The 16135-nt window shown below is 34.6% G+C and overlaps 1 protein-coding gene and 1 long non-coding RNA gene across 3 annotated transcripts in view; one reads left to right on the forward strand and one right to left on the reverse strand.

Moving 5' to 3' along the window:
* LOC145771382 (uncharacterized) overlaps nucleotides 1-16135 on the forward strand; it is a 39808-nt gene that overhangs the window by 1176 nt on the left and 22497 nt on the right. For both annotated transcript variants that reach the window (XR_014289200.1, XM_082583138.1), the window contains exons 2-8: nucleotides 9216-9459; nucleotides 11520-11636; nucleotides 12119-12442; nucleotides 13734-13922; nucleotides 14432-14635; nucleotides 14795-15036; nucleotides 15525-15701. Coding sequence is in view for 1 of the 2 variants with exons in the window: in XM_082583138.1 (XP_082439264.1) it covers nucleotides 9216-9459; nucleotides 11520-11636; nucleotides 12119-12442; nucleotides 13734-13922; nucleotides 14432-14635; nucleotides 14795-15036; nucleotides 15525-15701 (1497 nt within the window). In the remaining variant the exon portion in view is untranslated. The remainder of the gene's footprint in view (nucleotides 1-9215; nucleotides 9460-11519; nucleotides 11637-12118; nucleotides 12443-13733; nucleotides 13923-14431; nucleotides 14636-14794; nucleotides 15037-15524; nucleotides 15702-16135) is intronic.
* On the reverse strand, nucleotides 6534-8142 carry LOC145771395 (uncharacterized). Its single transcript, XR_014289201.1, has 4 exons — nucleotides 8089-8142; nucleotides 7764-7825; nucleotides 7453-7619; nucleotides 6534-7011 (listed from the first exon to the last, which is right to left on the reverse strand). It is a non-coding gene; the product is annotated as an uncharacterized LOC145771395 (long non-coding RNA).

Here is a 16135-nt window from a genome sequence, read left to right on the forward strand (position 1 = left end):
TCTATCACTATATTATGTATCGAGACCTTTACAAACACACTGCATAACTACAGAATGCCTGTTTTGAGTCAATATTGACACAGTTCCTGAAACTCAAGAGTAAGATTGGAATTGCCTGGCCGGAGAAGACTGCTAAGAAATAAATAGTGGAAACAAACGAAATGGAAAACTTAAGAAATATAAAAAAATGTTTGTTTATATACTAAGCATATTTTTGAAAACCAACACCTTTCTGCAGTGCTGGAAAAAGTAATTTGCACTGCAATTAGGACACTTCTGATTCTGTCTAAAGTTCAAATAACTGTACTTCAGCAGAAGTAAACACCTATGATTTTTTACTCAAAAATCACACTTTACTTATATTAGACTTACTTATATTTGTAGCAGTGAAGATTAAGACAGTTTAGTTTTCGACAAAATAGTTAAACATTTGCTTAACCCTTAGATTACGGTGGGGTCCAATAAACTCTAAACCCACTTTTGAATTGATAGACCTTTTATATCTGTTACCGGGCCGAACTGATCTTCCTTGACTTTTTGCACTATTTATAGAAGTTTTTCATGCGGTATTGTCTTGTCCAATGCTAAAATGGTCTTAGAAAGTTGGAGCGACATTTACTAATGGGATCTATTTGACTCCCAATGTTCATAAACTTTCTTTTTTGAAAGTATAATAATCTTGAGCTAAGTATTTTAGTTGCTGTAGCAATGTAAAACCGCATTTAGCTATCATTATAAATTTATAATATTATCACAATTGATGCAAGTGATAACTTTCGCGAAAGTACTAACCAATTTTGCTGCTACATAGTGCTGCCAGATGAGGAATTTTGTTCCCAAGTTGAAAAAGTTTCAAAGCAAAAAGTAAGCAATTATTTTTGGCACAATAAAAAACAATTAAGTCAGAACTACCACCAGAATTCACAAAAAGAGGAAAGTAACAAGCACGCTGCCTGGATTTCAAAAATACACAATGATTGCTTCGTAGGCTACTGTGTAAAGAAAAATGCTGCTGTAAGCACGCTTTCTAGTCTTTTTCACGCATGATAACCCAGATGTTGGTGACAACTTGGAATAAAAAAGCCAAATGTTATTTTGTTTCGTCACAAAATCAAAAGCAGGATGCACCTTTTTGTCAAAATAATGAAAACATTCAGAATCAAGAAAATGAGTAAATGGTGGTCTCTAACACTTTTTTAACATGGTTGTTGCTGACGTGTCTGCTTTCAATGCGTTTATTGTGTGGGAAAAATTTAACGTTAGGGAAAGCAGAGTGGCGTAAAACAAAAAAAGTTATTTTTCTACGCTTGCTAAACAATTATTACCTGAAATTCATACTGAAACAAGCTGATCTACTGCAAGCTGCAAGCAACCCTCAACGAACTTCTAGAAAACAAGCTGTTGCTGCAGAGAATGGTGATGCATCCGCTTTCGAAAATAGCAAACTGTTGGGATTTGTGAGAGACGTAAAAATCGGAAATGCAAAACGATTTGTTGCAAGCGTCTCAAGAACGTGAACGTGTGTGAAGACCACTCTAACACCGTTTGCCAGAACCGATATAGGCTACTTCTGTTTAGCAGTAAAATAAACTAAGTACACAACATATTTTCAGTGTTCTTCAAATTTTTGAGTTGATTTTGGTTCTTAGCATTCAGTGTTGAGCTGATGTTTATTCATTGAAAGCGAACAATTTAGTTTAAAAAACAACGATGTAGTTTACGTTGCTGTAAACTACTAGACATAAACTTTGAATGTAATGTGGTGATATTTTTACAAGTAGAGTTGGGGTTCAATAAACCCAATTAGTCAAAGATGCAAGTTTTGTTTTCAATAATCGGAAGGTTAATATCTATATTTTGGGTTCTTTATTTCTTAATTAGATTACCTAGGCTTTCCAACCTTTTTTCACTTAGGTTTTCAGAACATTTACAAAAAAAATATTATTCCTAAACTAATTCTTTTATTTTCAAAGGAAACAACATAAAACCAAAGAACATATGAGGCATACCAGTGAAATTAAAAACATACCCACATACAGTACAAAGTTTATACGAATCAATATTCCTTTAAGTAATCTGACTTCTTTACCAATTCATCATTCATCAACACAAAATCGCAGTTTTGCAAGTAATGTCTTACTGATATTGTCTCTGCGAATGTTCTACAGTTTGGCTTTCGACAGTACTCCTTGTGCATTTTTGTCGATTCCTGAAGGTTTGAGGAGATCTTCCTCTGTTTTATTATGTCTGATCTTGCATTTTTTTCCACAAAAGCTCTACTTAGTTTATCAAACAAGGTAAGATTAGCACACGTTGTCTATAATTTTACTACCTTAAGTAAACATTTGCAAACGTATCGTGCTTGCATCTGACTTCTGCTAAACTTCAAAGTTTCATGTCAAATTTTTCAGGCTTGCTTTGCTTTAATATTTTTTTCACAATTCATGCTTCACTGCTCTTCACCAGCAAGGCTCCATTTGGGCGTGTAGTTGCATACGATATTAGAAGTACAGACTTCAAAACTCTCGAATATACAGACTACAAATTTGTCTGTTACCAATCTCTGGCTTAGTTTGTCTTCTTTGTCAAACCTCAGAAATAGTTTTGTTTCTACAAAATAATTTCTTGGCATTGAGTCAGAAAACATTTGTTAACCATACAAATGCTAAGGATTTTTTTCAAAAGCACTGCAAAGTCTAGCTTGCTTTTCTTGCGGTATGTGCTTAGACTGCTTAGCCTATACATTTTTTAGCACTGCATTATTAAGTTTTAGCAGCCCTAATTCGAAGAACAGGTTGATCGACCCCATGTTTTACTCTATGTTTGGTGGATTAGTGGGAATAGCTCTGGCAGCTAACAGAGAATTTGTCTTATTTTTTCTAATTTGTTTAAATTTTTCTAATTTCTACATATATTCTAAATTACCCTAAATATTTAATTGTTTTCTCAAACATTAAAATGGTACAGCTCTTCTTCGTTATTTTTCTCAAGCCACTCATCATTGCCAGATTCCGCCTGCAGCTTAAAGTGCCTCTGACAGAAAAATAAATTCGCTAATTTTACCTAAGATACCAAAGAGATGACACTAACAAACTTTCCTGACCAGCAAATCGTAAAAAATATCAACAGGCTACTAAGTTACACGCTTGCAAACTTTCGTTCACTTTCGGCGAATCTGGCAGTCATTCAAATGCGAAAATAAAAACGGCAACTCCGCTGTGACGTCACCATGAGTGGGAAGGATACATTCTTTCTCTGTGGTGAGTTGGTAAGGTATGTTCAGGCCTGGATTAACCATTGGGCTAGGGTGTGCTAAAGCACAGGGGCCCCGCAGACAGAGGGCTTCACTTTTCCTAAAAATGAAATAAATAAAATAAAATAACAAATTTTTCCTGAAAAAAATTTTCAAGAAAAAAAATTAAGAAAAGTTGGGCCCCTCTGTCTAAAAAAAATAACACATTTATCGATATATCTCCCCCTTCACGTGAAATAAAAGAATATGGTTCTTGTATTTTTTCTTTGGCAACAAAGACTTTGCAGCAAAGAAAGCCAGAAAAAAGTCGTTCGACTGAATTTCATGTTAGTTTTCTAAATCCTATTGGTAGTTAGTAGTGAATGAAAGAGCAGTTTAGAATAGAAATTCAGAATAACCTTTTATTGCAATTTGCCGTGTAGTGTGCAGTACGAACAGTGGTCCTTTGCTACAATGTTTTCTCTTGCACGGTTTCGTTGATTTAATGTGTGTGATTTTGCATCCATTATTATAACGTAAACATTGTTGACTTAATTTGCACATGCTTATTTAATCATCGATCACGTGCTATTTCAAAGTTATCTAACTTACCTAAGCAAGGCTCGGTTTCCTCTGTAAGCGAAACAAGCTCACTTCCATTACGCTCCACGTAAGCTGGTAAGGGCCCCCATAAAATTCATTAGCACAGGGGCCCCATTTGACCTTAATCCGGGACTGGGTATGGTACGACTACTTCAAAACGTGAATGTGTGGGGCTCTATTGGTCTAAAGCATGTGTAAAATGAGAATTACTGAAAAGAAAAAATCAACTTATTATTACTGTCAGGTTTAGATCAAACAGGTTGCGTTTATTTTTATCAGACAGCATCTCAATTCAATTGAAATTGCAGTTTTTCTAAACTCTTGTAGGGCTACAATTTTGATAAATTTTTATTTGTCCTAATCTGGTTATAGGCATTTGCACTTTGCAGTGTAACAGCAGTATCTCACAAACAGTAGCCTACCCTTAATTTATGGTTGAGGTAGTAATGCCTGCAAATTGATGTTTATGTAGGCGTGTGCTATCTTTTCATGCTTTCAAACAAAACAAGGTGGTAAGAAGAAAATAGTCAAAGTTTTCTTCAAGTGTTCGAAAGTGGGATGGACCATACAAAACTAATCCTATATGTTCTCCTCACTTCACTGGAGATGATTTTGTTTACACCACCAACCTGATTTGGATTTTCCCAGCAATGAGTGGCGTGCTGGGAACTGTAGGTGCATGGTGCGTTTGCCACAAGTGCGAGTCTATGTCCCAGCTCAATGAATATGTATGTTTCCATGAAGTGCCACAGACGAAAAAACTTTTGAAGAAAGACGCATCTAGCTGTGTTACCAATTTGACCTATTTTGAGGCACACTTACATCCTGCACTTCTGAGGACTTTTTTTATAAGGAGCAGAAAGAACTGGAGAAAAAGCAATAAACCGAAAGGAGAAAACGTAGACCTATCAAAAGAGTAAGGATACTACATTAGGCTAAAAATACCCTAAACGCTAAAGAATGCACACTAAAAGAAGTGATTTTATTTCCTTGCAGGCAGTATCGGTAATTAGTCGCTTACAGGCATGTTTTGGAGTGGATACTACAAGGTGGTGCCCTCGGAAGCAACAATCGGATTGTGCTGCCGTCATGCATTGTTTGGCGAATCCGAAACAATTTTCAAGTCCAGATGGTCATTACACCGGATTTCAATGACCAACTGAAGGCACATTATGAGAGAGAGAGAGAGAGAACTTTTATTCATTTATGAATAGTGATGAATGATGATGAATTAAATATGAATGATGATTCGTACCATTTCTTCATTTTTCACGTCAAGTATATTTTAGGTTTGTAGGAACGTATCCTGTACAGTTTTATTAAACTGCAAAAAACAATAAATCTTTGAAAAAAGCAACCGCTTGTACCAACTCCGACCAAATTGTGATTTATCAAGTGCATCTAGAAAGCATTTGTTTCATTCGTCGCTAACGACGCCCACCCAGGATGACGTAACACCACCAAAGTCGTCCCAGAGCAGTGAAATATGGAGTTTCGCCTGTGGTGGCGCTGCGGAGCAGTCGTTTTGTATAAATTTCGCCCTAAATAGTCGAGCTTCGAGGTTAAAATTAAAAAGTTCGCTAAGCATAATCCTGCGCTAGAAAATGCTTAGAAAAGTTACTATACTTGGGTCCAACCTGTCAGGGGCACTTTAAGCACAGTTTCTCCAAGAGAACATAATAAGCACATGCCATGTACAGACATAATAAGTAACATTACAATAGAAAACAATGTGAAGACACGCGCAATGTTAAGTGGATTAGTGCAGACAGCTCTGGAAAACTACAGAGGAATCTAACTTTATCTGATTCTTTAAAATAGCACTAAACCTTCAGTCGTTTTAATCATTAGGACGATTGGACTATATAGGAAACCTCTTTTTATAGCTTTGTTCATGCACCAATCATTTTGAGAGTCCTTCTGCAGCTTAGACACAACTTCTACAATAGAATCAAAATAGTTTAGAAGGATAGAAGATTATATCTCTCGGAAATAAACACTTATATACCTCCATCGGCAATGAAACACTTTCAGGTGAACCTTTTGTGTTGTAAGCTACCACAAACCTATGTTAGCAATTGTCTATCGATTTGTCAAATGGCTGGGCGTTCACACTTTGCATATTATCTTTTCAATTGACTATCGAAATTCTCTTCCTTCAAAAATGCCTTGCAGTAACAAACAGCAGCAAATCGTTTTACTTACAATCAGGGCTTTTACAATTTATACTGCATATTGTTATTCTTTGGTGATGTCATCGAAAACACAGTTTGAATACCAAATGTTACCAATAAGCAGCTGGTGTTGATGTCGATACCTCCGTTGTTAAAGTCTTATGGAAGTAGTAGAACAAACAAATGCTAAATTCAGATGCCACAAGCGATAATTTCAACTCCTCCGTCGTTCTAGTGTTTCAAATGATCACCTACACTGTTAAAAAATTTTACTGTCCTTTGGACAGGCAGCAAAATAACTTCCTAAGTAGTAATTTTATTTACTGTAATGGAAGTATTTTTACTTCCGTTGACAGTCATATTTTTAATGTTTCTGATCAGTAAAAATACTGCTCTGGATAGTCATTTTTTAAATGTTTCTGATCAGTAAAATTACTGCTCTGGATAGTTATTTTTTAAATGTTTCTGATCAGTAAAATTACTGGTCTGGATAGTCATTTTTTAAATGTTTCTGATCAGTAGAATTACTGCTCCGGATAGTCATTTTTTAAATGTTTCTGATCAGTAAAATTACTGCTCTGGACAGGCAGCAAAATAACTTCCCGAATAGTTTTTGTGACAAACGGCATTATGAGAGTAAAATGACTTTCTCTACAAGTAAATATTACACACGTGCATTTGCAGATATAAATTTATTGTGTACAGCAGACCTCACTGGCGACAATGTTTCACAATATATTTCTCAAGATGTTACAAGTATAGCTATTTGTTTGATGTTTCACGAACACGTGAATTCGCTTTTTTAACTGCAGAGTTCAGCCGAGGCTATATTTTGGCGAAGCATGAAGCAGCAGCGACTGAACAGTGAATTTCTTGACTTGCTTCAATCTTCACAACAAACATCCCTGCCGAAGCATGACCTCATTGCACAGTCGGGGTACTTTAGGGTGCACATCCCACTTTTTCTTGTCATGACGGATGACCCCAATGCGAGCAAAGTATCTGAGGAAACAACACAAGTTATATCAGTGGATCTTTTCAAATTTGACCGTGATATTTAGCAATGTTTGTAACTACACCACAATACCATCGTGTAGTGAAACCTTCAAATTGATCAGAATGCGTTGTCACTTCCACAAACCTTAAAATAATCGTCATCCTCTGGAGTTGTGGCTTGGAACTTGCGTACATAACTAGTATTAACAGTTTAACACCTCTAATAATCAGTCTGGATGGCCGAGTGGTCTAAGACGCAATCCCTCCGGTAATGGGTGCAGTTCTTACTAGCTGCAGTAGAGAGACACTGTCAAGAACTTCGTGGATTTGAATTCCACTCCAGACCAGCTTGTCACTGGTATGAATGACTTTGTGAAGGAGGGAGTTCCATTATTGTTATTCCTTAGCTCATACATAAACAATTAAACACATTACAGGTTTACATACCTCTGTATAAACTCCAGACTTGCAGCTGCACTATCTGGATATGACATTGCAAAGACGTAATATGAGCAGAAGAAGTAAGCCAGCGCTACAAAAAAACGACTTGGTTTCCATTGCAAGGTTGCCTTCGATGAATACGAGAAACTTCACTGCACTGGCAAGAGTGGGCCCTGCAGATGCAATGAGGCACAAATGAAACTACGAAGACTGAAATTAGTGCATATTTACATTTACCAACTTCATATTTAGGTGAGCAATTCAAAAGTTCACTTGTACATCAGTCAAAATTGTACAAACGCTCATTCACAACTTACCAAAACACACAATTATTGGATGCTGGTACACGAGTTTCTTCAAACTGGGAGATAGCTGAATCCTACAAATTGAATTCAACATTTTTAAGATATTGAAAATAATACAAACATTGTCAAACACTCATATAGCCGCACTCTTATCGCTAAGAAGGCAATGAAATAGAATTTATTAGCAGTAGTAGCATGGTGTTCATATCACACTTGTAAGTTATATATAAGCTATATATAAATTTGCAAAGTATGTGTCGGATGTTCTTCTGGGAATGGGAAGGTTGGGTATTAAAAAATCTGTGTTTGCAAGTAAATAATAATAGATGTACGTTACCTCAAAGCATTGATAAATCGCTGAGCAATCTTCTTTAAAATATGTTGTACTCAGTTCCACTAATCCCACTGAGATGGGCAAGTTGTCTCCCAGCCGCCAGTTGTCTCCCGGCACATCATAAATGCACAAGGATAACATCCAAGTATCAAGTTATTCAATGAAATGAAATACAACACATGCTCAGGAAAGCATGAAAAAACCTAAATTGGTTTAAAACATGTATTATGAGACGTTGTCACGAATAATACCGGTAATAAGTACTGGTCCTCATCCTGTAGCCTAATGGGGATTTTTCCTTCTTGATCTTTGGCCAGGGCTGAGGGTCTATCGTTTACCACCCTGGACCTGCTGCTCAAATTATTCACGCTGGTCACACACGAAAGATCAGCCTACCACAAGTTTTATCACCACAGCTGGATAAACCACTCAATTATTTAGTTCTCACTTTTTAACAGTCCTGGGCATTGACTAGGCCTATAAATCACAGAGCCAAAATATTTTACAAGATAATAGCAATGTGTATTGTGCGTGTAGAAATTAAATTTTTACCCAATAAATTTATTTAAATCAATTGTTTGAGATGAAAAAACATCAGAAAGTCGGTTTATATTCTAGTTTTTAGAAAATAGCTTCAAAATTGAAATTTTTGAATTATAATATAAAGTAATTCTAAGCTAAACAGAAATTACCTTTGCTCTTAAATATAAGGCATTTTCGGGAATTTTTACATTTCAAAATAATTGCACGAACCTTTATATTGCACTAACATTAACATAATTATATATAACTGGCATTGCACGAAAATGTCTAGCCACATGTGACGAAATGCTTATTGTGAACGGCAGGAAGGTAGTAAAATGACCAGTTTAGATTTAGAAAATTTGCAAAGAATAAAAACGAAAAGTCAAGAAATTTCCATTTCTAGCATATTTCCTTCTGTGAAATATTTCACTACTAGAGTGGGGCGTCCTCATAAAACCTAGTATCGCTACAGATAGGGTTAACATTATGAGAACTGCCGTAGCTATTTTTTCATGGTTAAGTTCATATTACTTGTGCAATTAGTTTAGCAGTTTGAAACATAACGGATTAAAATATATTTTTGTTTTAAACGGTAATGGTCACAGATTACCTTGTTTACCGGTGGAATATATTACCAAAATAGCAAGGAATTGAAATGGAGAGACGGAACAAATATTCCAAAGAATAAAACTGATGAGTTTCCAAGATGGGGAACTAACCAACCGATTGACCAAGACCCATATGGCGTGATCGTTTTAACAACACAAGCAGCAAATAATCCAATGAAGAACTTTGTTTGGAAATCATTCAAACGAGGTTGGGCTGCTGGAGTGATGTGTGAAAGACTAGGTAAAGTACTAAATTATGTTTGTTTGTCGGCAATTATTCATAAATATTTTTGTCACATTGTCGCTGGTTACACATCTACGGTTAAAAACAACTAAAAATCAACCACTACGACAGTGCAATCAAAAAATATTTTTAAAAAGATATGTCTAGTACAAAATTTGAAAACTATTTTGGACTACGACACACCAAACTGTTTCGGTATCTACCTTGGTACATTGACTTACGAGGTCAATGTTTTTCACTTATTTTTTTTGTTCAGATTGCTTTTCACAATTTTTTTTATCAAAGTTGTTACGTAGAACAAACTATACAATTGCATGATAGTGATATGTTAAGTTGATTTTAAATAATGCATATCAGTAAAACAATTAACTTTTACTGCAATATAAAAGGTGTGCCTGCTTTTAAAAATAATATTGATTCGATCTTTGAGATCAGTTGGTCGCGGTTGATCAAGGAATTTTCGCAGGTAATTGTTGGTTTACTATAACATGAAATAAAACCAAGTGATCTCTTCCAAATTAATTTGAAACTTCGCAGCTTTGCCCTACGGCTCCAAAATTCAAATCACTATAGTTTCACACCGCACTTGCGCCGTCTTGAGGCACACCGGTGTATCTCAGCAGACACACTGGAAAACTCTGCTTTAGCTCTAACACACTTCAAACATAGCAAAAATGGAATGTCTTAATCTATTTCCTTGCTTTTACAAAAAAAATTTCAGGCTTTTGTTTAATTTCAATCGTCAAATACAAGTGTTGTTGATGCTTTACATTATTTTACATTTTAAGTTTTCTTGTAGCATTTATCTACAAAAGCTACTTACTATTCTGGTGTAGAGTGACATTTTATTGTAATTCAATAATTACAAGTGTTCTTGCACTGTTTTATCTATGGTAGTTATTTGACTTTTGATTGGTTTATTTACCAACTTGACAACAACTTACTGATTAAAGAAACGTTGTAATGCAATCCTACCAGGTTATATTGTTTTCCTATTGCTGTTATTGTTATACATAATCATAACATAATTATGTACTGTAGTGTCCAGTAGGTCCGACAACTTGTTTTGGATTTCTTAACAAAAAATCTCCAAATATAGGATTGTCATGCTTCAACAACGTTACAGAAGTTTGTGTGTGCCACTTGTCATTGTGAAAACACAAGTATATTAAACTGTTAGATATAAATTTTGGGTGGTGAGGAGGTTCAGTCCACAGTATATACATTTTCCTAAACGCACAAGGACTGCTGCTTTATCGCAAGCTGCCGACAGATCAACAAACATCCAAAACTACACGCAAGCTGATGTTGCACTCTCAAAAATTCGACAAGAACGTGCTAACAGTAGCAGTTGGCTGCATCATTACTTATTCAAGCGTACCAGCAGGACCTCATGAACATAGATTTTCCAAACACTTTTACTCCTCATCAGATTCGACTGCGCTAGTGTTTTTGCTTTGCAATGTCTTGTTCTAATTGGTGAGGCACGCTTTGGTTACCAACGCATTTTAAAGTACAATGGCATAGTTTGGTCCTCAAGGAAGAATATTATTAATTTTTTGTTGACTTCAAAAGCAGTAATCTGCCAGCTGTAATCGATATCTTTTGATCGTGTAAGAAAAATGTGGCAAGTCATCGTAAAAGTTTTTAGACAAATATACATATCTTTAACTCTTATTAGCACAGGGATTTTGGGTAACTCAATTGACATAAGTGTTGAAAAATTGTCTTCATGGCATTTTCTTGTATTTTTCGATACAAATGCGCAGCTCTCAAAGTGAAGTTATCCTTTTAGATGATCTGATGTTGATAAAATTTTATCAAAATAATCATAAATCCCTATCAGGAGGTCTGCCTCTCACTCTGGGTTTAGTTTTAACTTACTAGCTCTCAGACAAAGTACAAAAAAAGCTTAAAATAAAACGTAACACAACAAGAAATAATTGTTCAGCGTTAATAACAAACGTTTTTAGCTATACAAATACCTCTTGTCAAGTATTGTACATTTGTACAAAGCTACTATCATTCGATCCACATCTCATACATGATTACTTTAGTTTCAGGCAAACCGTGTAACAGTTCTCTATGCCAGAACGGAGCTACTTGTGTTGATGTTGGTTGTTCATATCGTTGTCAATGCAAAGAACTTTATGAAGGCCGACACTGCGAATTATGTGAGTCGTACATGTTTCAATTTTTATTGATGTTATTTCACGATCCGACAGTAGACACAGTAGCCTAATTGGAGTTAAACATATTTTCTATGATTTTGCAATAAAGCAGAATTCTGCCAATCGTTTGACGCAGGAATGACACATTTATAAGAATTATTTATTGTAGTATATCACAATAGGTTTCATGACGTTTGAATACAGAAAAAGTCAAAAAGTTTGGTTTTGATGAACTTTGAAAATGCCATTCGTGATTGTAGGAAACTCTGCTTTCATGACTTTCATTTTAATTACTCTAATTTTGCTTGGTTTTTCAATGAACTTGTTTTGTGGATATTTGGTATCCCATCATTCTCAACAGCATATTTAAGCTGTAGGACTTCTTCTATATTGTAAATATGAATTTTAACTATTCTTTTCTATAAAAAGTGTTTATTTGCTAAAACTGCTTATTGTCATAAACCATGATCGCTGTATAATTTCAGTCTCTCCTCGCCTCATTACATCTTCACCATCAGCCTATATCTTCAGCAGCAACTTTACATTGCAATGTGTGATAGAAGGGAATCCAATTCCAACCGTGAATTGGAAAATCGCGTATGAGGAAATGTTTGAACATCCTTTTGAGAATGGATTGATTTCTAATGGAACATTATTCAACATTGAAACTTCAATAACTGGATTTAAAGTTGTATCGAAACTGACAATGTCTGCTGGTGGATTGTGCTTGGGAATGAGTAAAATGTCATGCTTTGCAACCAATGACGTGTCAAAGAGAACAACGATGCATTCTTTCAAATTAAATAATCGTGAGTTTTGCTTGATAACTTAAAGCGATGATTTTTAGCATTCCTTTTTTATTCCTAAGGCCTTGAAGAAATATCAAGCATGCGGTCTTTCAGAATTTTAAACTTCTTGGAAAAACCCTGAATGAATAATTTTCAAAATTATTTTGAAAAACATGAATTTTGATGCTGGACCATTTTGTCCTCATGACGCGACAATTTATACAAAGACAATTTATCAAACGACAGTTAATCGAACGAAAGTTTATCGAAAGACAGTTTATCTAACGACAATTCATCGAAACGACAGTTCATCGACCGACTGTTTATCGAAACGACAGTTTATCGGACGACGAATCTGAAGAAACAAATTTTATCTAGGGTTAGGGTTAGTCGTTCGATTAATTTTCGTTCGATAAACAGTCGTTTCGATAAACAGTCCTCTCGATTAACCCTCGTTCGATTAATTGTCGTTCGATAAACTGTCGTTTCGATAAACTGTCGTTCGATCAATAGTCGTTCGATAAACTGTCGTTCGATAAACTGTCGTAGTACCTTTTTTCCTATAAGCATTTTGTTCACTTACGGTGCGTCGTAACAACTTTAACAATCTTTTAAGAATCCAAGGTAGCCAATCATACACTCAATCTGAACTTCTCTAATTGCCAGTTTACACTATTACCAATTTTTATAATGGTACATGAACTTATAAATAATGTATGCTTAAATATTTTGAGTGAACTTGTTTTTATAAAATTTGTTTAAGCGACCTTTACTTAAATTTTTATACAGCAATCGGAGCATGTTATATAGTAGACTTACCTGACCAGATTATTTATGTTACTCTAATTGGTTTTTATGAGATACTTTATAACTATTTCTGAAACATTGTCATTTTAATTAAAGTTATTGAATGACAGGAAACTTACATCACAAAATGCAAAATAATGACGTTGAATGCACGTAATTCTACTGACAATTATCAATAAAATACATGCAATGTACAACCTGAGTAGAAAATGACATGCGTTGTAAAGACATACCAGAGAATTTGTTTTATACTTCCAAAATTTGAAAGTTTTAAATGTAAATTAAATTGTTGAAGCTTATTATAAACGTACTCTTTATGACAAGTCTAATAAAAGCATTGGTTTACTGAAAAATAGTTTGAATTTTGCAATATGCTTAGATTTGTTGTTTATGTCTGCAAAACGAGTTAAATATGAATACAAACTGATAATCACAAAAGTAGATAATACCACAGACTGCATCGTTACTTCATACAAAGCTGTAAAATACTATACGTTTCATTCAGCTTCATACGAACCATTCGAAGAAAACTATTTTGTGTTTTCATCTACTGACACACTTTCTGCTGATGATGCAAATGAAGCCTGTAGAAACTTAGATTCAACTCTTGTTCATATTCACGATGAAGCAACACAAAGATTTTTGGGACAAAATGTCAACAAACGTGCAAATCAATCAACATGGGAATCAGCTGGTAAATGTTTGTGTTGCTTAAACTGTATTAGTTCGTTATATTTTATTCTTTATGATACATTTGTGGAGTGAGGGGTATTTTTTTCTGCATTTAAATAATCGCAACTTCTATCAATGCTATTATGAGTAGTTGTTGCCTAAATGTTTTATTTGCAATGTAGCCAACCTGTAGAGTGGACTTTTCTAAGAAATCTTTGAAATTTATGATACTATGGGAATTTTATCTTGATATTGTGCTATACAAAGTAGATATGAGTTTATATAATGTAGCCTACCACAATAGTTGAAGCCATAGACGTGAAATTGGGAGCGATTTTTTATTTGAAGTTAAACCAAGCTTTGACAAACTCATTATTGTAAGTTGTACTTAGAAAACAGTGGTTTCATTCCATTGCATCTAAAAAGTCATATTTTCTTTAACCATATTTTAACTTATTCTGCACACTACATTTTTTAATAAAGACGTTTAATAGTTTATTTCATTTATATTTATCTAATGTGGTTGTTCAGATGCATGGATTGGATTACGACTAAACGAAGACCACGTTAGACTTTGGCCTGACCAACAAAACATAACTTACTCTATTTGGGATGAAGGAGAACCAAACACAAACTTCTCTTGCACGTACATGTCTGAAAGTAACAAGTGGAAAACACAAATTTGTTCAAAAAGACGCGGCAATTTTAAAGCTCATTATATTTGTCAAAAACCAGGTACAATCATAAAAAAATAATTAAATAGGCCTGGATATGAATGTCAAAAAAATAATGTTAATAATTGATTGACTAGACTGAACAATAGATCGATTCACTCTAAATCTTAGAGGTTTTACAGTTTTGTTACTTTTTTAATAATTTTTTTTTCTTGATCAGGAAGAGAAATTCCTACTTTTATGGATATCACATCGCCTCTTTGTGGTAGTGATAACAAAAGTGAATTACACGTTACCTGGCGTCCTTCTCCATACATGACACAAATAAACCACACTCTCACTCTCACTGGGAAAGACACAATTGAAGTGATCCATTACAACCTGAGTGACGAGCAAAATAGAACAGAAACCTACTTACATTCATTTTGTGGATTAAAACCTCGGGAAAACTTCCAGTTAAAGGTGCTTTATCATCACAGTAACTTGTAATACATACAGCATACCCAGCTACCGAAACTGTTCCTTTTTACATTTTACAGACGTTAAATCAATATTAATTAGACCATATTCTCTGGATGTTCAGACAAAAAAATCGAAATAATTTTGTGATATAAACTAGTTAGATAAGAATGAAGTAAAAACTAAAGTAATCATTCTAAATTGATGTGCGTGATGTATTCTTGTGCGTGAAAATTTGTTGAAAGCACAAAGTTATCATCAATCACTACATGTGTTATCATAAGCTTCCAAATTTGCATTATACACAGATTTGCTTTCACTTGCATTCTGTGACTTGTTTGCGACTAACAACTGATACTACACTTGAGTTCCTCAAAATATTGTGTGCTGACTTTCTATTTTTTTAAACATCAATTGCAAATTGTCATCATCGGTGATCTTTGTTATCAAATTTTGTTATAGATTAATAAACGTATCGTTTGTTATTCCAGTTATCCGTTGCTCCCACGTTTTGCTCGAAACCAATAATCTCAAGTTCCACCCAAATGACAGGCTACGTCACACCTGAACCATTAAGCAATGCGACGTTGCAACAAACCAGCAACAATACCTGCATAGTGACGTGGACGTGGCCACAAGACAAGGAACATACAATTGAACATTTTGTAGTAAGAGTAAAGATTTCTATTTTCTATCATAAATAAATAGAAATGAAAATATAAATAAACTAATGAACGACTTACACACATAAAAATTTATTAGTCTCTGGGTGCGTCGGAGCAATAGCAATGATATAACAAATATTCCTAACTAAATCATTGAACCTTCATTAGTACTGACGAAGCTTGGAAAGCCAATAATGGCGCAATATTTTTGTACAGACGTTTGCCTGTAAAACAAGTAATATTATTTGCTGACGTTACTCGTGTTATAATGAACGTTGTGTTTACTGCTTGTTTCAATTTAACAGATTTTTTAATTATTTTCAGTGGAAACAACAAATTCTGGTTTTAACAATTTTTACTTACCTTACAAATAGTTTTGTTGTTATGCGTTACTCCTTTTCTGCACTGTATAAATAGGCATGCAGTATCACGCTATA

The sequence above is a fragment of the Aplidium turbinatum genome, chromosome 5 (genome assembly GCF_918807975.1).
Source record: "Aplidium turbinatum chromosome 5, kaAplTurb1.1, whole genome shotgun sequence".
NCBI lineage: Eukaryota > Metazoa > Chordata > Ascidiacea > Aplousobranchia > Polyclinidae > Aplidium > Aplidium turbinatum.